Here is a 25693-nt window from a genome sequence, read left to right as displayed (position 1 = left end):
GACCCTACCAAGGGTTACTGTCAAATGACAAGAGGCAGTAAACATTAGGGACAAAATGTTTTTGGTGGTGGCTTCTATTAGGAATCAGTCTTCTCAGGGAAGCAGGCTCCTTCAGTTTATCTGGATGTTTCTTTTAAACAATTTGCATAGTCTGGGATTGCCAGCTTGTCAATGTGTGTGTGTGCATTTTGAGAGGGTATATGTTTTGTTAAGTTGCTTTTGAATTCATCCTTTGCTATTTTATTTTGTATTTCATTTTTGAAAACGTCTGTTTATTGCAAAATACCTTAATAGGTGTGTTACAGAATGGCAGTCAAACTGATGTAAAGTATTTTTAAAACTCACACATTCTACCAAGACGGAAGGAGGATTAAGAACATCTGAATGACTGTTAAGAGTTCCAAACCTAGCCACCATCTAGATGCCCAATACCACAGATAATGCAGTAATGCAACTTTGTCATATGCATCCATGTGTTCATTGTTTATATTTGATAATATATTATATGATAATCTTTCCTGAAACTTTTAGCTACAGGAAAAGAGATTTCGCCTGACAGTAAGAGCTATTCAACAGTGGAAGATGCTGCTGTCTTAGAGTATGGTAGAGTCTCCTTTTTTGGAGGTTTTTAAAAAGAGGCTGGATGGCCGTCTGTCACAGGGAGGGCTTTGATGGTGTCTTCCTACATGGCAGAAGGGGCTTGGACTGGATGGCCCATTGGGTTCCCTTCCAACTCTGCGATTCTCGGCTGCTCCCAGGAACAGGATCCGGAACAATGGATGGAAGCTACAGGAAAAGAGATTCCACCTGAACATTAGGAGGAACTTCCTGACAGTAAGAGCTGTTCGACAGTGGAACACACTCTCTCAATGGAGAATGGTGTAGTCTCCTTCTTTGGAGGTCTTTAAATTGAGGTTGGATGGCCATCTGTCAATGGGGATGCTTTGACTGGGAGGAGGAGGTTGGACTGGATGGCCCTTGGGGTCTCTTCCAACTCTCGGATTCTATGGTTCTACAGGTCTATGATTTCTTGGCTACTGTAGAGCTGAAAATGTACAGAGATAATAAACTCAAATGGCTGAGAGGCTGACACAAGGCACTTATGAGGAAAGTGTGAATTTTTTTGGGGGGGGGGGTTAGCTTACAAAAAAAAAAGGGAAATACCGTATATACTTGTGTATAAGTCCAAAAATTCATGCCCAAAAATTGACCTGAAAATCCCAGGTCGACCTATTTACAGGTCAGTATGGTAATGTGACAGCAGCTCTTTTCTTATGTATGTTTATGACTGTATAGTAATTTTAAGCAATAAGATCTTTTAAAATGCTTGTGTTTTCAATAAAGTATGAGTAAGCTATGGAACACACTCAAAGACATGGGAGTGCCATTACATCTGACAGTCCTGAAGAGGAATCTGTCCCAAGGAGAAGAGGCCACTGTCAGAAGAGAGTTGGGGGAAACAGAGTGGTCCCCAACAGGCAAAAGGGGTCAGGCAAGGCTGCACCTGATCCCCTTCCTTGTTTAAAACATCGTAAGAAAAGCAGAATTAGAATCAGAAAAAGGAGGAATGAAGACAGGAAGAAGCGACATTAGCAACCGAAGATAATGCGGACAGTGACACCATAATATTAATTTATATGCTGAAAACATCATCAGAAAAGGAGAATTGGAATCAGAAAAAGGAGGAGTGAAGATAGGAGGAAGCGACATTAGCAACCGAAGGTAATGCGGACAATGACACCAAAATAGTAGAAGAAGGCATTCAGGAATTGGAACAGTTAATAAGGAAGGTCCAAGATGAAAGCGCAAAACGTCTGATGCTGAACATAAAACAAAAAGAATGACCGCAGAAGAAATACTCAAATTCAATCTAGACAATGAGGAAATTGAAATAGTAAAGAAAGCCCATCTCTAGGATGAAGCCTTGACCAGAATGGAGACTGCAGGCAAGAAATAAGGAGATTAGGAATGGGAAGGGCAGCTATGAAGGAACCGGAAAAGCTACTGAAGAGCAAAGACATGCAACTGAGCAGCAAAGTCAGAATGGTCCAGGCCACTGTATTCCCCATCATCCCCATGAATGGATGGGAGAGCTGGACAGTGGAGGAAGCAGACAGACAGAAAACCAATGCATTCAAAATGTGGTCCTTAGGATGATCCCATGGAGAGCCAAGAAGACCAACAAATGGGTCCTTGGACAGATCAGACCAGGGCTCTCCTTGGAAGCAAAGACGGTCAAGCGGAGACTATTGTACTTTGGCCACATCAGGAGAAGGCACAGGTCACTAGAAGAAACAATAATGCTAGGAAAGGAGGAGGGAGGAAGAAAGCGAGGAAGACCACAGACCAGATGGAGAGACTCAGTTGGAGGGGGGGGGGCTTATGGGGAAGGGCTTATTGCAGGATCTGGCCAAGACTGCAGTGGATGATAGGGATGCTGGGAGATCATCTCATGCATACTGTCACCATGATGCAGTTAACAACAACAACAAAGAAGACCCAAATATGCAGGTTCTTACTCCTGAGGCCATGGCTGTTTTGGGATTAAGATTATCCCCCAACAGCCTCCTTCTCTATGAGCCTGACTCTACAATGAGATCATATTTTGAGGCTGCATTGTTTGTCTCGCCACCAAGAGGTCAAACTGCCTCTGGCCTGGAGGCATCCACCCTCAAAAGAAAACAACTTCTACCAGGAAACGGTTGATTACAAATTCCAATCTTGGCAATGTCTAGTCAAAACAGCAGAAGCCTTGCAGCCTTGGAAAACCTGTTGGCAGCCAGAACAAGAATCGCTGGGGAATCCTGGGAACTGTAGCTCTCTCTGACAGAGGCGGCTAAATGTCTCACAGAACTACAGTTCCCAGGATTTCACAGGACCGAGCCAGGGCTGTTAAAGCCATCTGGGCTTGTGTGTCCAGTTCTGGGCACCACAATTCAAAAAGGGTGCTGAGAAGCTGGAGCAGGCCAAAGGAGGGCCACCAAAATGACAAAGGGTCTGGAACCCATGAAGCCCTAGGAGGAAAGACTCAGAGAGCTGGGGATGTTTAGCCTGGAGAAGAGGAGGTTAAGAGGGGATATGATGGCCCTGTTTAAATACTTGAAGGGATGTCATATTGAGGAGGGAGCAAGCCTGTGTTCTGCTGCTCCAGAGAATAGGACCCAATGGAGCAATGGATGCAAGCTCCAGGAAAAGAGATTCCAGCTCAACATTAGGAGGAACCTCCTGAGAGTAAGAGCTGTTTGACAGTGGGACACACTCCTTCTGCCGAGTGTTAAGACCTTGGAGGTCTTCAGATGCTGGATGGCCATCTGTCAATGGGGGTGCCTTGACTGAGAGTTCCTGCATGGCAGAAGAAGGGGCTTGGACTGGATCTTCTTGGGGTCTCTAGGATTCCATCTATCTGATCTGTCTACATTAAGGCTTATTTCTGCAGTGTGTTTTGGACCCATCTCGCCTTCAACTGCTGGAGTCCCTTGTCGGTCTCCTGCCAGAAGGCTCCTCAGGGTTGGCCCTACTTAGCTTCCCAAATTAGATGGATCTTCTTGAGGAGACTCAGGTTCCCTTGAACCCTGATGCTCATGTTTCCAACTTCTCTCTTCCACTTGGTCTCAAAGGGGCAAAAACACCCCTTCAGATACTGTTATTATTGGTGTCATTATTACTATTGTCATTATTATCGTAACTTGCTTATTATTATTATTATTATTATTATTATTATATCCTTGCTCTTTATATTCCATTTTCTGGAATGTGCACCAATGGCCGGTCCATTTCATTCCATTTCATTCCATGTACTACAGCACTTTCTAAATAAAGTTTCATCAGGATGAAGATAGCTCTGCTTCCCCCCGTTTTGGGACGGAAGGTGGCTTTGCTGTTGTCGCTGTTGTCGCTGTGTGCCTGCAAGTTACACAAAAGCAAAGAGTCCAACTACAAAGAAGGATAATTATACTATCAGCAAAACTAAAAGCAGCCTAAAGATAGATCTGTTGCGAGGGAACTAAGGGTCCAAAACACACTGCAGGACTAGTCCAGTTTGAGACTCTTGAACTGCCCTGGCTCAGCGCCAGAGAACTCTGGGAAGTGCAGTCTCTGTCAGAGAGAGCTCTAGCGCCACAATAAACTACAACTCCCAGCATTCCCTAGCACTGAGCCAGGGCTGTTAAAGCGGCCGCAGAGTGGACTATTCCTGCAGCGTGTTCTGGGCCTGGAAGAGAGATTTTGCGGACTCTGTCCTATTTCACTCTTAAAACGGGGCTGGCTCTTTTTCAAAGTAGAACGTAAATATTGAAGATTTTGTATATTGTGCGTCAAATACACAAACACACAGCCAGCCATAGAGGCCCTGCGGGGGGGGGGGGGGGGGGTCCTTCCTGCTGTCGCAACTGGAACTGCCTTTCATGCTTTTCAGGGGGGCAATGGGGATCCTATAGAGGTCCCTTGTGCTGCAAGTTTGTTAACAAAAAGCGGGGTGGAGATCGATTATTATTATTACTATTACTATTACTATTACAAACGTGGTCCCTGCCCGCTGTTGCATTTTGGGATCTGTAGTCCAGTGAGGCTTAAGAGCTCTATGGCTGAACTACAACTCCCAGAATGCAACAGGGGGCTCATGGGACAAGGCCCTTCCGTTTGAAACTTACTCCCTCGGATCCTAGTTCGATTGAATTCAAAGAGACGCGGGTTCTATTATAACGCGTTTTGTGCGCCTTGCCGGTCGGTCGCCCACCCAAGGCCTCGCCAGGGCCGGCCCTGCTCAGCTCCCTCAATTAGGAGATCCAGGCTCCCTTGAACCCTGAGCAGCTGGGCCCCGACCTCCTCCTCCTCCGCCGCCGCCGTTTCCCGCCTCCCTTCCTCCCGACGCGGCCTTTACCGGCTTCTCGGGCCTGCGCTGGGCCTGGAGGCGGAGGGCGGCCCGGCTGGGCCCCGCTCCTCGCGCACCACGAAGCGAAGGCGGCGGCAGCAGCGGCGGCGGAACTTCTAGAGCAGCGACGCCTCAAACGACGACGACGACGACGACGTTCTCCTCACGCGAGAGGTCCAGACCGGGCCGAAGCGGGGCGCAAAGTGCGTCACACACGCAAACACGCACGCTCCCAAGACGGACGCATGCGCACTACCCTCCCCCTCCCTCTCGTCGGGGCCTCTCACTGGCTGGGAGCACTTCCTGCCTCCCTGACGAAGAAAACCATTGGTCCAGAACTCCGCGCTCTTCTCCTACTGGTCGAGGAGCCTTCCCTCGTGACTCACTCAGTCGGCCAATCGAATCATGCCTTTCTCCCACTTCCCTTATGACGGGTTAATATAGCCAGCCGTGATTGGCTGAAAATAAAACATTCCCGGTTTCCAGGCTTTTGGACTTCAACTCCCAGAATTCCTGATCGTTGTTTCATAGTGGCTGCGGCTCCTGGGAGTTGAAGTCCAAAAGGACCAAAGTAGGGAAAAGAGAAAAGAGCGGGGTTAAACGTACTTCCGGAGCCATTAAAGGGAAATGATGTCAGGGCAGGCTTTGACCGCCCCGGGCCAATCAGGATGGGCTTGGGTTCCTATAGCAACCGTTTGACTACGAAAGGCCTAGGCCGCAAAAGTAGGCCTCAAAGCGTCTGCTGTGGTAATGAGTCCTCCGCCTTGCCCTCAACGGGGGCGGACTCGATTCCAGGCGACGCGCCCCAAGTGTGGAAGTGAAACAAATCAAAGGCCTTTATCCCCTTCAACACTGTTCGTGGTCAATAAAGTACGACTAGGCCTCACTTGCGTGGCCTCACAGCGAGGCAGAACTAAACCGCAGGCCCTTGTCCTGAGGCGAACGTGGAGGCGCCTTGTTTTCGACTTCCCCGCCGGGCCTGAGGGCGGCTGAAGCGCGGAGCCACGGAGGGGGACTTGGGCCGCCCTCAGGCCCGGCGGAGGAGGGAAAGAGAAGCGGGAGGCGGCCTGAATGTGATGACGCCGCCCCGCTTGGAGCCTTCCCGGGAAGGAAGGCGGCGCTCGCCCTGGAGGCTTCCAGTCGGAGCGGTGAGTGGCCTCGGGGGGGGGAGAGGGATATCGGAGCAATAAATAACCCGGTTTGGCACCGCTTAAACTTGTTGTCTGGCTCAAGGCTATGGAATTCTGGGAGTTGGAGTTTGTTGTGGGGCCTTCCTTCCTTAAGCTCTGCTCCGGGCCCACAACAAACTCCAACTCCCAGAATTCCCTAGCCTTGAGCCAGGGCAGTTAAAGCGGTACCAAACCGGGTTATCGCTCCAGTGCGGATGCAGCCTTTGTTTCAAAACACGCTGAGGAAATAATCCGGTTTGAGACCGCTTTAAATGCCCCGGCTCAATGCTAGGCAACCCTGGGATATGTAGTGCTTGCTTGTGAGACATTTAGCCGCCTCTGTCAGAGAGGGCCCTGGTGGGGCCACAGTAAACTACAATTCCCAGGATTCCATAGCAGTGAGGCATGGCAGGTAACAAAATCAAGCTGCTTGGGGTCTCTTTGGAGGGATGCTGCTGTTTAAATGATGCCTGGGTCCTAAGAGTCCGGACTCCATTGCTAAGCACTGGAGGGCAGCTTTGGTGCAGCTTCCGGGTCCTTCGGATGCAGCCAGGCATCGTGTCAAGAGCAGCATCCCTCCAAAGAGACCCCAAGCAGCTTGATTTGGGCAGTCGGGAACAGGCCTCGGCGTCACAGCGGAGGCAGCCCCGGTTTAAAGCCTTCCTCTGGAGGAAGTATGTTTAAGGTCCAAAAGACACTGCAGAAAGAATCCGTTTTGAGACCGCTTTAGTTGCCCTGGCTCAATGCTGGGGCATCCTGGGAAATGTAGTTTTGTGAGACATTGACCCCTCCTGTCAGAGACCTCTTGTGCCACAATAAACTACAGTTCCCAGGATTCCCTACCACTGAGCCAGGGCACTTTAAACTGGATTAATTTCACAGTGTGTTTTGGACTAAAGTCTGGGAAAGCTTACGCTATCAGCTTCTCTCTTCCAATAGTGACAAATGCAAAAGTATCCCATTGTGTACTTTTATTATTATTGTTGTTGCTGCTGCTGTTGTTGTTGTTGTTGTTAATATCTCACCCTTTCCTCAGTTTGGGGCTATCAAGATGGCTTTACAACAGTTTTAAAAAACCCCCCACAGCATAGTTGAACATGTACAAAGTGCAAATGCTTAGTGGTTAACATTTAACCATTTAAAACAGCGCAACAAACAACTACAGATCTCCCATCCTTCATCACCATTTTCCTCTCAAAGAGAAGGACTTGCATATAAAACTTACTCTTTTTCTTCTTGTTGTTACTACTGTTACTGTTGTTGTTGTTGTTGTTGTGCCCCGCCTCAAGCCCTTTTTTAATTAATAAAATATTTTATTGATTAATATTTAAAACATCCCATGATCCTTTCCATCACACTTTGGTCATATTTGGTAGAACAGGCCATCTTCACATCGCCTTGCCATCCTCAAACAAAACATTTCAAGGTAAAGAGTGTCTTCCAATGTGTTAATATATCGCAATTATTGCAAAGAATGCAATGCAAAAATCCTTCTCTTACCCCTCTATTTTCTTTCCATCTACAACCTCTTTCTCTACCTTCCACCATTATTCCTCCTCACCCATTTCTTTCCTTTCTTTTCCTTCTCTACCTCGCGTTACACATTTCCATCATCCTTTACCTCTTGCCTTTCCATACTGCTCCTCTTTCTATTCAGACTCTCTCCTAAGTCACTTTCATAGCTATACTACCTCCTCATACCTTCTTCAACCTATTTACACCTTCAGGTTCCCGACACACTTCTACCTATCTCTTTTGCTTCATTCCTAACACACATCCTTAACTTCCTTCTTAGCCCTCCCAAATTATTTGGTATTGAATAATGACCTCCTTGCCCTGTCTAATTACTAACTACTAACAGCTTACAATAAATCGTATCTTTTATGCCATTTGATCCATTTCTTGTCAGGGATGATGGGAGTTGTAGCTCTTCACCTCTGGCTCGAACTCACCACCTTGTTACGCACCGGCGCTGACCAGTTTTGGCCAGTGGATAAAGCTTTGCTCTAAAGCAGCAGAGTTACAGAGAATAGGCTGAAGACCCTGACAAACTCTCCAAGCCTTCTCACTCTTGCTTCCACAGAAGTCTTCCCACTTCTTCAGGATCCAGCTGGCTCTTGTATCTTCACCCAAGACACCAGACAACTCAGTAGTCTTATATCAAAGATCTACTTTATTCTACTATATACAGCTCCAAAACTATCCAACACAACTCCAATACAACAATACTGCTCACTACTACTACCCACAAAATACATTAGGAATCATAACCATTATTATAGTCATTGCAAAATACCACCCACTCTTGTCAGTATCCACCCAGTGGGCATGTACATCCACTCTCATTGGTTCTCTTGTTTCTACCCAGAATTAATGATTTCATCATCTCAGCCTTGACCACTTAACAATTCTCAGGTGTGTTCAATTATCCACTTTGCATTTCTGTCCTTGGCATTTAGGACTTGCTAATTCCATTACCTTTTACACCTGTGTGGCTTCTAATTGCTTCTGCTGAGTCACCCTGACTCTCACATACAAGTTTTATTTCATTCACTGTATATCCCATGTTGCTTTTTCCTTAACATTTCTGTGATCCTGTTGTTGTTGTTGTTGTTGTTGTTGTTGTTGCACCCTGCCTCAAGCCTTGAGCAGAAGCAGGGAATAAATCAAATGTTCAGAATCGTAGAATCCTAAGAGTTGGAAGAGAACGCAAGAGCCGTCCGCTCCAATCGCCGGTTTATATTTTTTCTGTTTGTTGTTTGTGTACTTTATTATTTAACGTTAATATATGTTAATACATATTATGTTAAATTATTTTAGTGCAATGTACGCTTTAGGCAGGTTTATTATTATTATTTTATTCTATTTTTAACTGATTGTATTTACAGCTCTGTGTAAATTTACAGCGCTCTATGAATAAGCTTAATAATAACAATAACCCCCTTCTGCCATGCAGGAACTCTCAGTCAGAGCATTCCCTGTGAGAGATGGCCATCCAGCCTCTGCTTAAAGAAGGAGACTCCACCAAACTCTCCAAGGGAGGAGTGTGTTCCACTGTTGAACAGCCCTTACTCTCAGGAAGGTCCTCCTTATGTTGAGCTGGAATCTTTTTTCCTGGAGCTTGCATCCATTGCTCTTATTCTCTGGAGCAGTAGAAAACAAGCTTGCTCCCTCCTCAATATGACATCCCTTCAAGTATTTAAACAAGGCTATCATATCACCTCTTAACCATCTCTTTTCCAGGCTAAACATACCCAGTTCCCTAAGCCGTTCCTCACAGGGCTTTATGGTTTCCGGACCTTTTGCTGTTCCCTTGAAATGTTGTTGTTATTATTATATCTCACCTTTTCCCCAGGTTTGTGACTCAAAGTGCCTTGCAATAGTTTTTTTAAAAAACACACACATAGGTCCAATGCACATTGCAGAAATAACCCAGTTTGAGAACACTTTAACGGCCCTGCCTCAGTACTAGGGAATCCTGGGAACTGTAGTTTTGTGAAACATTAAGCCTTCTCTGTCGGAGAACCCTGGTGCCACAATGAACTACAATTCCCAGGATTCCCCAGCACTGAGCCACAGAGGCAGTTAAAGCAGTCTCAAACTGGATTGTTTCTCTAGGGTGTTTTGGACCGTAGTTAGACCTTTACTTCACCAAATATAAAAGTTGTTAAACTGTCAATTTAAAAAATCCACACAGCTAAAAATATAAGCCACAGAAAGCAACACACACACACACCCACACACCCATCGCGATCCATGAGGAGAGTCGGATCAGCATGATTAGTATCAGTACTGATATTTATAATAACAAATATTATTATTATCATCATACTACAACAAACACAACAGACCCCCCCCCTTCAACTTCCGCAGGTGGCGGTTTTACTGGGAGAAGCATAATACATCCTGTCCAATTTCCTCTCAAAGGGAAGGTTTGATGGCATGCATATAAAACACATTACTACTATATTCTTATTATACCCCACCTTTCCCCCATTTTGGGACTTTGCCATTGCCGTGTGCCTTCAATTCGTTTCCGACTCATGGTGACCCTAAGATGACCATATCACAGGGGTTTTGGGGCTGAGAGTGTGTGCCTTTCCCCAAGGACACTTGGTGGGTTTCCATGGCCGAGTGGGAATGGAACCCTAATCTCCAGAGTCCCAAGTCCTACGCTCCAACAACTTTGCCACACTGGCTCTCTCAAGGTGGCTGACAATAGATTAAACACAAACATGGTTAAACACTCATAAAATATAAACGTTAAACGTGAAGTCAAAGGCTTTCATGGCCGGCGCCCATAGTTTTTTGTGGGGTTTGGGGGCTGTGTGGCCATGTTCGAGAAGAGTTTCTTCCTGACGTTTTGCAAGCAGCATCTGTGGCTGGCATCTTCAGGAAGAAACTCTTCTAGAACATGGCCATATAGCCCCCAAAACCCACAAAAACCTAAAAGTTAAATGGTTACCTGTCAATTAAAAACAACAACCAGGTAAAAACATAAGCCATACAACTTTTAGGGTGACCAAGAGGAAAAAATGTCTACAGTTTAGGTCTAGTTATGTGTGAATTTCTGTAGCAAAACGTGGCTTTAGGAGACTAAAATATCCGTCCACTTGGATGACAATTGAACCAACCTTTCCTAACACGCCGTTCTATTCAGCATCATCCATTTATGAACCATAGACTTTGCAAAAATATAAAAATATATTTTAAAATCCCAGGCAAATTGCAGGTGAAACTCTGCTTATTTCTAACACTATAATTTCTAACATTATTTCGTAATCCTATTCATATCAGTGCAGAAAAAAAGACCCATTAAGTGGGATTTACTTCTGGATAAGCGTCCATAGCCACATTCATTTGTAGCTTGTTTAAATTATAAAGCATTTAGATTCTACGAACAAAACCAGCAAACCTCATTCCCACCCATCATCTTCATTTGGGGTGAATAAAAACAGGTGCCAGCCAGGTGTACAGTGTTAAATAAATGTGACATTAACATTTTATACCTATTTTCTGTGGTTATTAGTGGACCACGGTGGTTTTCTTTTGGTTGAGGGAAGTTTGTATGCAGGCCGCTGCTGCCTGGTCTCTTTGGCTGCATCTGCACTGCAGAAATAATCCAGTTTGATACCACTTGAGTGCTATGATTGAGTGCTACAGAATTCTGGCATTTATAGTTTGTTGCGGCACCAGAGCTCTCTGACACAGAAGGCTAAATCTCTCACAAAACTACATTCCCAGAATTCCCTAGCACTGAGCCATGGCAGTTAAAGCAGTGTCAAACTGGATTATTTCTGCAGTGTGTTTTGGGCCTACCTTAGGGTTGCTCAAACCACTGGTCTGCCTGTTTGCTTTAGTGTCTATTTTTATGCCACCTTTCTCCCAGTATGGGCTCCAAGGCTGTTCACAACAAAGGTTAAAACAGAATACACCTGATACAGGTAAAAAAAAACAACCACCAATATATGACACAAAAGGTTTTCTGTGGGTTTTTCAGGCTGTGGCCATGTTCTAGCAGAGTTTCTTTCTGACGTTTCGCCAGATCTGTCAGAAAGACAGCAAACGTCAGAAAGAAACTCTGCTAGAACATGGCCACATAACCCAAAAAACCCACAAAAAACTATGGATGCCGGCCATGAAAGCCTTCAACTTTACAAAAGGTTTCTTTTTAAGCTATTAAATAAGCAGTCCTCTTAAAAACACTAATTCAAAGTAGTGTGGAAATGTTTGGACATAGCTATAAAGGTGATAGTGCACAACCTGCCAGCCTGTCTTCCTTGCCTGATGATGCCATGGGCTCCCTTCTATCTGAACTGCCAGCGTCCCACATGTGACCCTATTGAGACTGGCAGCAGTTTCCAGAGGGGTCTGTCTCCTGACCTGGAGTTTGGGCCCTTTGTAAGCAAATCCATGGTTATCACAGCAGGAGATTTCTGCAGCACTGTCCTATTTGTGCACCAGGGTTGTTTGAGCATTGTCTCAGCCTGGGGTGGAAATCAATGCAACCCTCCAGATCTTGGACTGCAATGCCCAGCGTTCCTCATCTTTGTGCTCTGCTGGCTTGCAGCTGCCGGGGTTACAATACAACAGAATGGCCATCATCTCATCGAGACAGTGACGGGTTGCATAAATGGAAGTACAGTATCTAGATCAAGGGAAATAATAATGTCACTCTATTCTGCTTTGGTCAGGCCCCATGTGGAATATTGTGGGCCTCAACATTCAAACAGGATGTTGAGAACTGGAGCATGTCCAAAGGAAGGCCACTAAAATGAAGGGTCTGGAAACCATAAAGCCCTATGAGGAAGGACTTAGGGAGCTGGGGATGTTTAGCCTGGAGAAGAGAAGGTTAAGAGGTGATATGATAGCTCTGTTTAAATATTTGAAGGGATGTCATATTGAGGAGGGAGCAAGCTTGTTTTCTGCTGCTCCAGAGAACAGGACCCGGAACAATGGATGCAAGCTCCAGGAAAAGAGATTCTCCTAAGCCTTAGGAACAACCTCCTGACAGTAAGGGCTGTTCCACAGTGGAAGACACTCCCTTGGAGGCTGGTGGAGGCTCCTTCTTTGGAGGTTTTTAAACGGGGCTGGATGGCCATCTGTCAATGGGGGCTGCTTTGATTGAGAGTCCCTGCATGGCAGAATGGGGTCAGACTGGATGGCCCTTGTGGTCTCTTCCAACTCTGTGATTCTATGATTTGTGCACCAGCATCTTTAGAGCATTGTCTCGGACCAGGGTTGAAATCATTGCAACCCTCCAGATGTTGTTGGGCTGCAATGCCCAGCATTCTTCACCACTGCCCTGCTGGCTAGAGGCTGCTGGGGTTGCAGTACAATAAAAATCCAGCCCATCACCTCACCTGGGCAGTGTCAATTGCAGCCCAAGAACCTCTGGATCATCAGAGGTTGCCCACCCTTGACCTAGGGCTAATGTGTAATGACGTTTAACCAGGGAGAGCATTCTCAAGAGACACACCATGCAGCTGAGGAAGCCTGCAAAAGCTTGTGCTAAATAAAAACCTCTCTGTCTTTTTCAGGTGCCATAAGGCTCTGAGCTTCTCTGTGCCAGACAGGCTGCTCAGGGTCATCACCTCCTCCTCCTTGCCAGTTGCTCAAAGCCCCAGGGAGTCAAGCTCTTTCTGTGGAATTATTCACAGCCAGTAATCTAATCAGTGCAGCTCTTTCCCTTAGTAAAGGAGCCATCTTAACTGGAGTGGCAAATTGGAGCTATACTCCTTGTTTTTCCAAAATAGGCTTCCTTGGGTGCTTGATCTTAGAGGCTTTCCGTGAGGCCAGGTTGCCTAGGCAGATTACATTCTGAGTGCATTTGGAGGCTGTAGCCCTTCCTGCCTTCCTTTCGAGACAGATTCCAGACTCTGCATGCCAGCTCATGCCCACGTATCAGTCTTGGCAGGGATGTTATGCCAAGCCAGGTAACTAGCACTCTAGACATCAGTCCTGATGGCACATAACTCATTTCTTCTTCTCACCTCAATGCAAAGAAACTTTTTCAGTTCCAGACTGATAATGTTGTCAGTAATGGACTGGAGGAGGGTTAGCAGAGCATGGCATAGTGTGTTGGGTATTGGACTCTAGAGACCAGGAATCAAGTTGGCAATGAAAACCGAATTGCTGACCCTGGGCAAGTCACACTTTCTCAGCCTCTGAACAAACCTTGCCAAGAGACCCCCATGACTTTGTTGTTATCTGCCTCTGAGTCGACCTCGACTCTTGGTGACCTGTGGATGAGACACCTCCAAGAACCCCTCTCTTCCACCTCTCTGCTTAGTTCATGCAATCCCATGTCTGTAGCCCCTCTGACTGAGTCAATCCATCCGGTATGTGGGCTTCCTTTCCTTCTTCGTCCCTCTACCTTTCCTAATGTTATTGTCTTTTCCAGTGTTCTGTGCGTTCTCATTATATGGCCAAAGTACACCAGTCTCAGTTTTATCACCTTGGCTTCCAATGTTCACCTTAGGGTTGCCTTAAGTCAGAAATGACTTGAAGGCACACAGCAACAAGGGTGAACAAATTGAAGCTGGGCAAGCAAAAAGTAGATGGGGTTACACTCCCTCTTTTGTCCAGTTTAGCTGGACTCCTGGATTCAGACCTGAGCCTAGACATCTTGGTTTCAGCACTGGCTAGAAATGCATGTTCGCACTTAAAACAAATGCATCAACTGCAGCTGTTTCTGGAGATGTGTGATCTGGTCATGGCAAAAAAGGTCTTAGTTAAATCCTGTTTGGACTACTTTAACCTACATCTGAGAAAACCCCATGATAGGTTCACCTTATGTCACCATAAATTGCAAATGATGTGAAGACACACAGCAATAACAGACACGGAGCTGCCTTTGAGGTGTGCCTGGAAACTTCAGTTGGGGCAGATTACTGCGACCACACAACTCCCTCACTTGAACTGCCAGCCTGTTTCCAGACAAATCTAAATGCTGTTGGTGACCTAGATGGTTCAAGTCCAGTGATCTGAAGGGCTGTGTTCTCTCATATGAGCCTGCCTCTGTTTTGACATCTTTGGGGAAGGCTCTTGTTGTAACACAATGCAACACAACAATGTCAGGTGGCATGTTTATCCCCGCAGAGCATTGTTCCTATTCTACAGAAGGCTAACCTAGTGATATTCAGAGAAAAAACCTCAAGCCACATCCACTACCACCACCACAACCTAGAGAAAACACATAGGCTATATACAAATACTCCCACACAAAACTGTAGCTTGATATATATATATATATATATATATATATATATATATATATATACACACACACACACACACACACACATACATACACATACATACACACACACACACACACACACACACACACACATATATATATCTCCATCCATCCCACTCTTTTCCCAGGGCTGGGACTCAGAGCGGCTTCACAGCAATTAAAAAACAAACAAACAAACAAACATAAAGTACAATTAAAACATTTAAAAAATAAATAGATAAATGACATGCATTAAACAGAATGATTAAACTAGTCCAACATTCCTGCCTGTTCTTATAGTGATTCCTTAAATGCCTGTTTGAACAGGTAGGTCTTCACCTGCCATCGGAAAGCCATCAAGGAGGGAGCCGTTCTTCTCTCCCTGGGAGAACAGGGAGTTCCAGAGTCTAGGGGCAGCCGCTGAGAAGGCCCTCTCTCATGTCCCCACCAACCGTGTTTGTGAAGGTGTTGGGATGGAGAGAAGGGCTTCTCCAGAGGATCTCAGAGTCCGGGCAGGTTCATACCAGGAGAAACGGTTGGCCAAATAATGTGGACCTGAGCCATGTAGGGCTTTGTAGGATATAACCAGTGCCTTGAATTGTGCCCGGGAACGAACTGGCAGCCAATGAAGCTGTTTCAACAGGGGAGTTGTATGGGCTCTGTAATCGGCGCCTGTTAACAGCCTGGCAGCAGCTCTTTGAACCAGTTGAATTTTCCGAACACTTTTCAAAGGCAGTCCTATGTAGAGCCCATTACAGTAGTCCAAACGGGATGCAACCAAGGCATGTACCACTGTGGCCAGATCTGGCTTCTCAAGGAACGGGCGCAGTTGGCGCACAAGTTTTAAATGTGCGAAAGCACTCCTGGTCACAGCAGAGACCTGGGCCTCCAAGTTTAAAGCTGAGTCCAAGATTACCCCCAAACTGCGAACCTGTGTCTTCAGGGGGAGTGTGACCCCATCTAACACAGGCTGGATCCCTATTCCCCGATCTGCCTTCCGACTGACCAGGAGCACCTCTGTCTTGTCTGGACTAAGTTTCAACTTGTTTGCTCTCATCCAGTCCATTACTGAAGACAGGCACTGGTTTAGGACCAGGACTGCCTCCTTGGATTGAGGTTCTTGAAATAAAGATGGTACGAGTAGCTGTTGTGTTGCTTTGCAACAAACCAGCTTCTGTTATATTGGGTTTCCATCAAATTTAACTTTTAAAAATGGAAATTAAAAAAATTAATTTCATTTAAATGTTTTAAAACATGTAATGAAGTTCATTAACATCTGTAAGGCACCATAGAAGCCCTTGCTGTGCTGATGCCATCAATGAATGCTGGTTGCTGGCATGCTCTGCCTCTGGCAAAGTGTGCAATGGTGTACATGTATTCACTTCCCCACATCCACGGCACACCTTTTCCCTTGCTTCTCCTTCCTCAGAGCCACAGTTCTTGCCACTGTGGCAATGAATTCACAGATAGCCCAGCCTGGGACGCTGCCTGCCACTTGTGAGTCCGAAGGGCCAAGACTTTGCCTAAAGAGAGCTTTCCAGTGGGGTGTCTTTGGGGGTGAAGGAAACTCATCTTCGGAGAAGAATCTGTGCCAGTTGCCACCCAGTCACACCTGCCTAGATATGTAAACATCAAGCACCATTTCTGTTTGTTTCCTAGCTCTCTGTCTGGCGGGGCCGACTTGGAGGCGAGAATGCACAGTCTCAGCTATTATTATTATTATTATTATTATTATTAGCCTTTATTTATGAAGCGCTGTAAATTTAAACAGCGCTGTACATACAATCTTTTTAGTTAGACAGTTCCCTGCCTTGGGCTTACAATCTAAAAAGACATGACACAGAACGAGAGGGAGTGGTGGAGGGAAAGGGTAAGAGGTCCAGCAGTTCTTCTCTACCTCCAAGGCCTGGACCAAGGCAGATGGACTGGAGGGAGGGCTTGGCTTTCTTGGCTAAGGTGAAGAACAAGTGCTTGACTTAAGGAATCGCTGCACACATTTGCCTAGAGGGGTGAGTCCAGGTTTCTCTTGCTCCTGGGGGACATGGGTACCTTTTCTCACCATCTGGTTCACCAGGTTTACAAGGCTCAGGAATGGCCAAGATCATATTTCAAACAAGCAATGGATATTGCTCTGTTCACACAATTCTGTGTCCTCCTCTGTGAATCCGTCAAGCTCCAGGAGGGTTTCCTGATGGTGATGATAATCATGATGGTGAGGACAAGGAGAGGGGAGGGGAGGAGGCAATTTAGATAACAGAAAAGCAGCTGGTCTCAGCTTGGGAAAGGGGAGAAATGAGCATGCACTCACAGATGGAGTGTGGCCTCATTTTCCTTCCCCTCAGAGCAGCCACATCTTCATTGTTTGAATTGTCTCCCCTCTCTGTGTCCAAACACAGTCTGGGCATCCAAAACCAAAGGCTAGTTTTTACACAGCTGATAGCCAGGACATGGTGCCAGCTAATGAGCAAGCAAAATAAACTGAGACTGTATGGACATCTGTTGGGGGTACTTTGATTGTGAGTTCCTGCATGTCAGGGTTGGACTTGCTGGTCCTTGAGATCTCTTCCAACTGTATGATTTTATGATTCTATGAAAGTAACAGAGCACATTGCAGTCCAGCACTTACTTTGCTTTGCAAACAAAGCCTTAAGTCCCAAACAGTTCATTCACCGGCTTCAGGTCTGGCAAGAGAGTTCAGCAATGTCCGAGTCAGGTAAACAGTATCAGAGTCAACAAACACAGTTCAGGTCAAGCACAGAGTTCAGGAACACAAAGGGGAGTCAGGAACATCACATAATCTCCGACAGTTCCTGGAGGGCAGGGCTGGGAATTTATAGCTCAGCGGCTCAAGGCAGCTGCTGCTTTGTTAAATGCTGCTTCCTATAAATCCTCTGAGACCTCCTCAAGCCTCCCTTTGTTATCTCCGCTGGATGACAGTTGGTAGGGGTAAGTGGTCTTCTGTACTGAATGGGCAGGACTCTCTGCTAGAGCCTCAGGTCTGTATCTGAAACCTGTGGCTCTGGAACCACCCGCTCTGATTCAGCAGAAGGTCCCAACAGGTTCCCTGCTTCAGTCGCTGAGTCAGTTCTCACATTCTGCAAGCAGGGCATGACACTCTTCTCTCCTCCTAACTGGTAAGCAGCAGTAGCACCCCTTCCCCACCTTGACATCTTCTGTGGGGGAAGAGGCTTTGGATGGGTTACAGAAGGCTAGAGAATTGCACCTTGTCTAAAAAGAGATGTTTACTTTTGCAGTGCTCTAGGGGAGAGAATTTAGGGCTCTGTGTGTGTGTGTGTGTGTGTGAGAGAGAGAGAGAGAGAAATAGAGGGCTGACAACCTTTAGTTTCCTGAAAATCAGATAAATGTCCATTGTTTGTGTTTCTGCAAACCTGAGAATTAACAGGCAGGGTTCTTTTCCCCTTTGCTTCCATGGTGGAGCTGGAGGATACATGATCCTCCAGGTACTGTGTGACTGCAACTCCCATCAGTCCTAGCCAGGAGCGAATGAAGGTATTGTCCAGCAACATGTGGAGAGTGCTATGTTCTTCTCCTCACTTTGTGTTTTAAGAGGATCATGAAAGCAACCCTGTCTTTTCTCCCACATGTAGGCTGAGCAGGATGTTCCAGCTGCCTCTGCCTTTGGACCGGGACAGGACCCTCTTCCGGCTCCGTTTCACCACCCTGGCGGTGGGCACGGTCTGCTGCCCACTCTTTGGCTTCCTCTTCTGCGTGATCTGGTCTCTCTTCTTTCACTTCCATGAAGCCACTGCCACTCACTGCGGGGTAAGTCCTGCCATTTACTTATTTACAAATATTTACTTCCTGCTTAGAGCCCAGATTTTTAAAACATGTAAATCAGGGATCCGGCCAGGGAATCCCCAGGACATGCCCCAAACTCCCAGCTGCCCAGTTTATTTTTTACCTAGATAAATTTTGTCTCACCCCCCCCCCCCCAAGGTCTCTTACACACTGAGCAATTGCAGCACTTTGATACCACTGCCAGGGCTGCCTCCCATGGAATTCTGGGAGTGGTAGTTTGGGGAGGGAGCAGAGCTCTGCGCTGGAGAATTCTGAATACCTCACAACACGACAGATCCCAGGATTCCAGAGGATGCAGCCATGGCAGTTACAAGTGGTATCAAATTGCTATAATTGTGCAGTGTGAAGGAGGCCTTTAAAATGAGGTGTCACATCACATCTGCTCTTTGCTTGTAGGGGTCTGGGTGGGTGGGAGAGCACCCCACCCCCCAGAACAGTTGTCCACCCTGATATACATCAGTAAAACACAAGCAGTGCATAAATACACAACACATGAGTTAATATGCGTTTTTCATGTGGTTCATGAAGCAGAGGTTAGGTATGACACAACAGGAACCATTTGTCTGAATAAGTCTGTTTTAAACATATGTCGGAAGTTAAGGCTAGTTGCAATGTGTTGAATTTCTAAGGGGAAAGCATTCAACATAATAAGTGCCACCACACTAGAGGCCCTGCTCTTCAGGGCTGCAAGAGTGGACCTCAGAGGCATATCTGGATTCAAACTACAGGAAAAGAGATTCCTCCTAAACGTCAGGAAGAGCTTCCTGAAACTAACATCTGTTCAACAGGGGAAGACACTGCTTTGGAGTGTTGTGGAGTCTCTTCTTTGAAAGGCTGGATGGCCATCTGACATAGCTCTGATTGTGTCTTTCTGCATGGCAGGTGGACTGTATGGCATTTGGGATATCTTCCAACTATAGAATTCAAGGATTAACAGAAGAGCCTCTCTAGAGGACCATACAGACCTCATGGGTCTGTAAACTTAAATAAGTTAAACCAAGTGAGGGGTGGATGTTATTTAATATTGTAATAACCTTAATTTTGTATGTTTTTAACCCTATGTGTCTTATTGTATTTTCTGCCCTTTTGTTAGCTGTCTTTAATCCCCATCTGGGAGAAAGGTGGGGTATAAATAAAAGGATGGAGAGATGGATCATAGAATCATAGAATCATAGAGTTGGAAGAGACCGCACGGGCCATCCAATCCAACCCCCTGCCATGCAGGAAATCACAATCAAAGCAGTCCCGACAGATGGCCATCCAGCCTCTGCTTGAAGACCTCTAAGGAAGGAGACTCCACTACACTCCATTGAGGGAGTGTGTTCCACTGTCAAACAGCCCTTACTGTCAGGAAGTTCCTCCTAATGTTGAGGTGGAATCTCTTTTCCTGGAGTTTGCATCCATTGCTCTGGGTCCTAGTCTCTGGAGCAGCAGGATGTAAGCAGGGATGTAGTATCTGAGGTAACCAGACAGGTGTGGGAGCTGAATATCATGATGTCGTGCCCCTCAGAGATTTAGAGTGCATAACAATAGACTAAGAAGTGTGGCTTGATAAGGCTTCCCCATCAAGGCCAGTAAATATTTGACCACATAGAATGACCTGGGATAAACAAGTTGCTGTTTATCCTCTACAGGACCTGATGGTGGGTGGTCAGGGATGTTAGAGAATGCGGTCTTGGTCACCCAGCACATACAGAGCTCTGAAAAGTTTTACTTTTACCTAACTCCTAGAATCCCCCAGTTGTAGTCCAGAGAGGGCTTTTTTGAGTGCTGTGGTCTAGGATGTCAGCTACAAATCTTTTGTGGGAGAGCATGTGAGTGCCTGAAGGAATGAGAGGGGTGGGCCAGAAGCGCCAGCAGCATGGCCCTGGTTGAAATGACACAGGTGTTTGTTTCCCCCATCTCCCCACTTGCAGGTCCCCAACTACCTCCCCTCCATCAGCGCTGCCATCGGTGGGGACACACCTGAGCGGTACGTCTGGCGGTTCTGCATTGGCCTGCACTCCGGCCCCCGCTTCCTAGTTGCAGTGGTCTACTGGGGCTACTACTGCAGCTGCCACTGCACTCACCCCCGGTACCACTGCCTCTGCAACGTGGCCTTTGCCCTCAACCTGTTGGAGAATGTGGCCCTCCTGTTGCTCACCTATGTTTCCTCCTCAGAGAACTACCGTAAGTGCCTGCCTTGGGTCCTGAATGTCTTTGCCCGGGGTAATGAGCCAAGCCTCTACCACTAGGCAGACGAATTTCATAGAATCATAAAATCATAGGGTTGGAAGAGACTCCAAGGTCCATCTAGTCCAATCCACTTCTGCCATGCAGGAACATACAATCAAAGCACTCCCAACGGATGGCCATCCAGTGTCTCTTTAAAAACAGCCTCCAAAGAAAAAGGTTTCGGAGTCCATGCGAGCATCATGGCCAGTTGTCCAGTTGAATCATAGAATCCTAGAATTGGAAGAGATCCCAAGGGCCATCCAGTCCAACCCCATTCTGCCATGCAGGAATACACAATCAAAGCATCCCCAACATATGGCCATCCAGCCTCTGTTTAAAGACCTTTCACAGTGGTGTGAAAGGGTTCGTTTGTATTACTGACTTTGTTAGATGCTTTTTGCATTCACTTGACAGTTTGAGGCTGGGAAAAGATAGGAAGGCTGAGAAGGAGTTACCATAATTTTTTGTTGTCATCCCACTTGCACAGTTCTCATAACTGTGGGGGAAGATGAGCCATGCTTACACATTGTAATTTTCTTAATCTGCTTCTGCATTGTATAACCCATCTTCCATTGGCCTCAGCCTGCAGTGGGGGGCAGAGTACACGCCAACCCAGGAGCCCATATATGTCCAGCAAGAGGGATTTGATTTGATTGCTTGGTCAGGGGTAAGTCTGGTTCAAAGTTGCAGATGCAGGACCCCAACAGCAGGACCCCAATAGGACCCCAACAGCAAGTTGCAGATGCAGGACCCCAAAGATGCAGGACCCAACAGCAAAAGGGTTGGGGTGTTTCTCAGCTGTGTAGCATCTGCTGCATCATTAGCCACCGATAAAACTTAGGCAATAGCAGTAACATGTGTCAGTGTTTGGCACTGAAGAACCTTGGAGACACCTGGAACTACTCCGTTCTGGATCAAGATACCTGGTGCCATACTGGTTGATTTGATTATTTGAGGAATCTCTAGGTCCTCCAATGCAACTCTATGGGCAACTTTTTCCATAAGTTGCACAGGTGGACATATAGATTCCTAGAGAGAACCACAGATTGCAGTAGTAATAGCATCTTCTTTTATAAACCACTTCATACCGCACTAAGCAGTCTCTAAGCCAAACTGTAAGCTAATTGCTGGGTACTCATTTTAGCGACCTCAGGAGGATGAAAGCAGGGACGTAGCCAGGATTTTAGGAAGGGGGGGTCCAGACTAAGTGCCACCATTATAACGGGGCTTGAGTGCGGCGGCGCAGCAGCACGCACCATTCATTTTTCTAACGGAAGGGGGGGTCCAGACCCCAAGACCTCCCCTCCTTGGCTACGTCCCTGATGCAAGGTTGAGTCGACCCTGGGCCCCTGGCTAGGAATGAACTCACAAAATTGTGGTTTGTGAGTGAGTGGCCACAGCACCCCCAGGGCTCATTGCAGAGGTCTGGATGTCTTCCAAAAGAGGCTGGAAAGCTCCCTGCTGGGGATGCTTTACTTGGAGATCCTGCACTGAGCAGGGAGTTGGACTCAATGGCCTCTGAGGGCCCCTTTCAACTCAGGATCCTAATTGTTGTTGTTGTTACTGTGTGCCTTCAAGTCGTTTCTGACTTATGGCGACCCTAGGGTGAACATATCAAGGAGATTTCTTGGCAAGTTTCATCACAGGGGTTTGCCATTGCCATCCTCTGAGGTGAGAGAGTATGGACTGGACTGTATGGCAGCCCTCTCACAGAGTTTTCTTGGCAAGATTTATTCAGAGGAGGTTTGTCATTGCTTTCCCCTGAAGCTGAGAGTGTGTGACTTTCCTAAGGTCACCCAATGGGTTTTCATGGATGAGCAGGGAATCAAATTAAACAGAGGCTGGATGGCCATCTGTCAGGGAGGCTTTGATTGTGATTTTCTGCATGGCAGAATGGATTTGTAATGGATGCCCCTTGTAGTCTCTTCCAACTCTTATGATTCTATGATTCGATGAACCCTGTTCTTCAGAGTCCTAATCCTACAGTCAAACCACTATGCCACTCTGGCTCTGTCCTAATAATAGGATCCTAGTATTTGCCTGTTGCTTCTGTGTGGGGCTGGGTGCCAAGATCTGCCTCCCTTCCAGTCTGTCCTGGAATGGCTTGAAACTTTCAGTGGCTGCTTCCTTGCTTACCACTTGGGTTGCCTCTTCTCTTGTCGCCGCAGTCATCCACGAAAGCGCCTTCATTCTCTTCATCTTTTCGGCCCTCAGCCACATGTTCCTGACCTGCATTTTGTGGCGAATGACCAAGAAGCACACAGTAAGTCCTGAGGTACGGTGCCCTTTTTGTTTGTCTTTCTCTTCAGTTACCAGTCGATCACTTAATTTTGTATGTTTCTTTGTTCGAAGCATTGTCTATACATGGCCTCTCAACAGAACAGCCCCTGAGACAAAGTAGAATAGATAAAAACATTAAGAATATTAAATATGCAATTGTATATCTAATGGCCACAGGTTTGCTGTGGGTCTCTGGATTGTTGTTTTTGTTGTTGTATGCCTTCAAGTGCTTTCTGACTTATGCTGACCCTAAGGCAAACTTATTGTGGGGGTTTCTGAGGCTGAGAGTGTGTGACTTGTCCAAGATGGGTTTCCATGGCTGAACAGGGAATTGAACCCCAATCTCCAGAGTTGTAGTCCAGTGCTCAAATCACTATTCCATGCTGGCTCATTGGAAAACAATAATTATCACCCCCCCCCCACACACACACATCCAGGAGGCTGAGACGGATAGGTTTATGCTACCTTTTCATAAAGAATGTGCTCAGTCTGGTTCAGAATAAAGCAGATAATAATACAATAACTGAATTACTAGCTCCATGAAACTGGATTCCAGCTGTAACTGAGCTTGCTTTATTCCTTTTTGGCTGCTACCACTGCCTTTCTTTCTTCCTCTCTTCCTTTATTCCTTAGCCTCTCCTCACTGGGTAGAAAAGGATTCTCATGGTAAAGACTTTCTTCCCATGTGTTCAACAATAGGATTCCTTCTGCTTTCAGTCTGGAAAGCATATGGGCTGTGGATGAGCCTTCAGGCGAAGGTGCAGCATTGTTAGCAGAGAGGCAATAAGCTTGACGATGCATAAGGAAACAACTCTGTCACATGCTAGCAATCATGCTTTGGGTGTGATGGCAACACAGGGTACTTCCCTGCACATTGCCTATGTAAGCAGGCACAAGGAAGCAGCTTGTTGCTCTTGTTAACTGCCCTCAAGCCGACTTTGACTCATGGTGACCCTGTGAATGAGACTTCTCCAGGCCTCCCTGTCCTCCACTGCTCTGCTCAGGTCCTTCAGGCCCAGGTCTTCCCTGATCAAGTCCAGCCACCTGGCCTGTGGTCTTCCTCAGCGCTGTGTACATTTATAGCGCTTTATAAATAAAAGTTAATAATAATAATAATAATAATAATAATAATAATAATACTGCATTCCACTTTTTCTAGTGTTATTGCCTTTTCCAGTTATTCATTTTTCCCCATGATGTGGCCAAAGTATGACAGCCTCCATTTTGATCTTCTTGGCTTCTACAGTGAATTTGGGCTTGATATGTTCCAGAAGCCATATCTTTGTCTTCTTGGCCATCCATGGTATTCTCAGTACTCTTCCCCAGCACCACACCTCAAATGAGCTGGTTTTCTTCCTTTTCGCTTCCTTCACTGTCAGTTCATGGTGATGGGGAATACAATGGCTTGAATGGATCCCACTTTAGTGTTCAGAGTTACTGTATGTCTTTACACTTTCTGATCTTGCCCAGGGACAGGTCAGCCTTGTGAACTGAGGTAGAGCTGTAATTAAGGCTCTTTCCACATAAGGCTCTGGCATAAAAGCATGCCTCCAGAGGGCAGCAGGTGCCAGGTTTGCCACGTCCTCAATATCTTCTTTTCCACTTGTCTGCTTTTGAGGTGTGTGTAAGCTCTGTGAAATTCACAGGATTGCAAAAAATCAACAAGCGACAAAAGTACATATTTCACGTCACCCATCGACTAATGGCAGCCCTGTGAATTCCATAGGGTTTTCTGAGGCAAGGAATACTCTGAGATGGTTTTGCCAGTTCCTTCCTCTGAAATATAGCCTACAGCACCTGGTATTCATTGGTGGTCTCCCATCCAAGTACTAACCAGGGCTGACCTCCCCCTTACCTTCCAAGATCAGATGGAATCTAGTACCTTTGCAACTCCTAAAGTAGGGGACTCCTCCTTCTTTCTAAAGATTCCTGAGGACATGGATTGAGGGCAGGGAAAGCACTTTGCACATGTTCAGGGGCACACCTTTCAGCCAGCCAGTGCACACAGAGAAGTCCGTTTTGGCAAATATGTGTTACAGTGGGTCGAGACCACAGCCTATGTACAGGAGGTAAAAAGCAGTGTGAGCAGGTGAAGCTATACTTTGAACCTAAGCTGTTGTGGGGCACAAGATGGAGTGCTCTCACATCCTGTTGGAGGGCTTAATGTCAAGAAAGATGTATGGGTGGTTCAATTGCATCTTAGCAGTATTTTACTTGTATCTCTGCTAATAACTGCGCTTCTTTTAACTTTTGCAAGCTGCCTTGAGTGGTAGTATTAGAAAGAAAGGTGGGATATCAATAGGAAGGTGAGGAGGAGAAGACCCATGGGAGCAACACTCCAAGGGAATGTCTTCCACTGTCCAACAGCCCTTACTGTCCGGAAGGTCTTCCCAATGTTGAGGCGGAATCTCTTTTCCTCTAGCTTGGATCCATTGTTGGAAAAATTTGTTTTGGGTGATGCCTCTTGCCTCGTGGTTCCAAACTGGTACCAACTGGATGCAGACGCAGGCTCCTCTGGAACTCAGGACCAAAGCAATCTCCAACACAGGCGTCAGCTTGCTGGAGCAATGCCTAGGGCAACAGCTGCTTCATTAAAGAAAG

The 25693-nt window shown here is 46.4% G+C and overlaps 2 protein-coding genes across 6 annotated transcripts in view; one reads left to right on the top strand and one right to left on the bottom strand.

The window, feature by feature from the left end:
* Positions 1-5068, bottom strand: part of NUP98 (nucleoporin 98 and 96 precursor) — a 61777-nt gene extending 56709 nt beyond the window's left edge. For 3 of the 4 annotated variants that reach the window (XM_089513179.1, XM_089513181.1, XM_089513182.1), the window contains exon 1: positions 4880-5068. The gene's annotated coding sequence lies outside the window, so the exon portion shown is untranslated. Of the gene's footprint in view, positions 1-4649; positions 4839-4879 lie in introns of those variants that run through there. The other variant, XM_089513180.1, reaches the window with a different exon arrangement.
* Positions 5069-5470: 402 nt separating this feature from the next.
* Positions 5471-25693, top strand: part of PGAP2 (post-GPI attachment to proteins 2) — a 35835-nt gene continuing 15612 nt past the window's right edge. The window contains exons 1-4 of one of the 2 annotated variants that reach the window (XM_089513178.1): positions 5471-6018; positions 18388-18562; positions 20515-20767; positions 22981-23087. In XM_089513178.1, the coding sequence (XP_089369304.1) occupies positions 18398-18562; positions 20515-20767; positions 22981-23087 (525 nt within the window). In that variant the 5' untranslated portion in view covers positions 5471-6018; positions 18388-18397. Of the gene's footprint in view, positions 6019-17689; positions 17914-18387; positions 18563-20514; positions 20768-22980; positions 23088-25693 lie in introns of those variants that run through there. The other variant, XM_089513177.1, reaches the window with a different exon arrangement.

Source organism: Sceloporus occidentalis, unplaced genomic scaffold (assembly GCF_023333645.1).
Source record: "Sceloporus occidentalis isolate IW3139 unplaced genomic scaffold, rSceOcc1.0.p SCAF_2, whole genome shotgun sequence".
Classification (NCBI taxonomy): domain Eukaryota; kingdom Metazoa; phylum Chordata; class Lepidosauria; order Squamata; family Phrynosomatidae; genus Sceloporus; species Sceloporus occidentalis.
The sequence above is the reverse complement of the archived record's forward strand: the minus strand, read 5'-3'. Positions and strand labels throughout refer to the sequence as shown.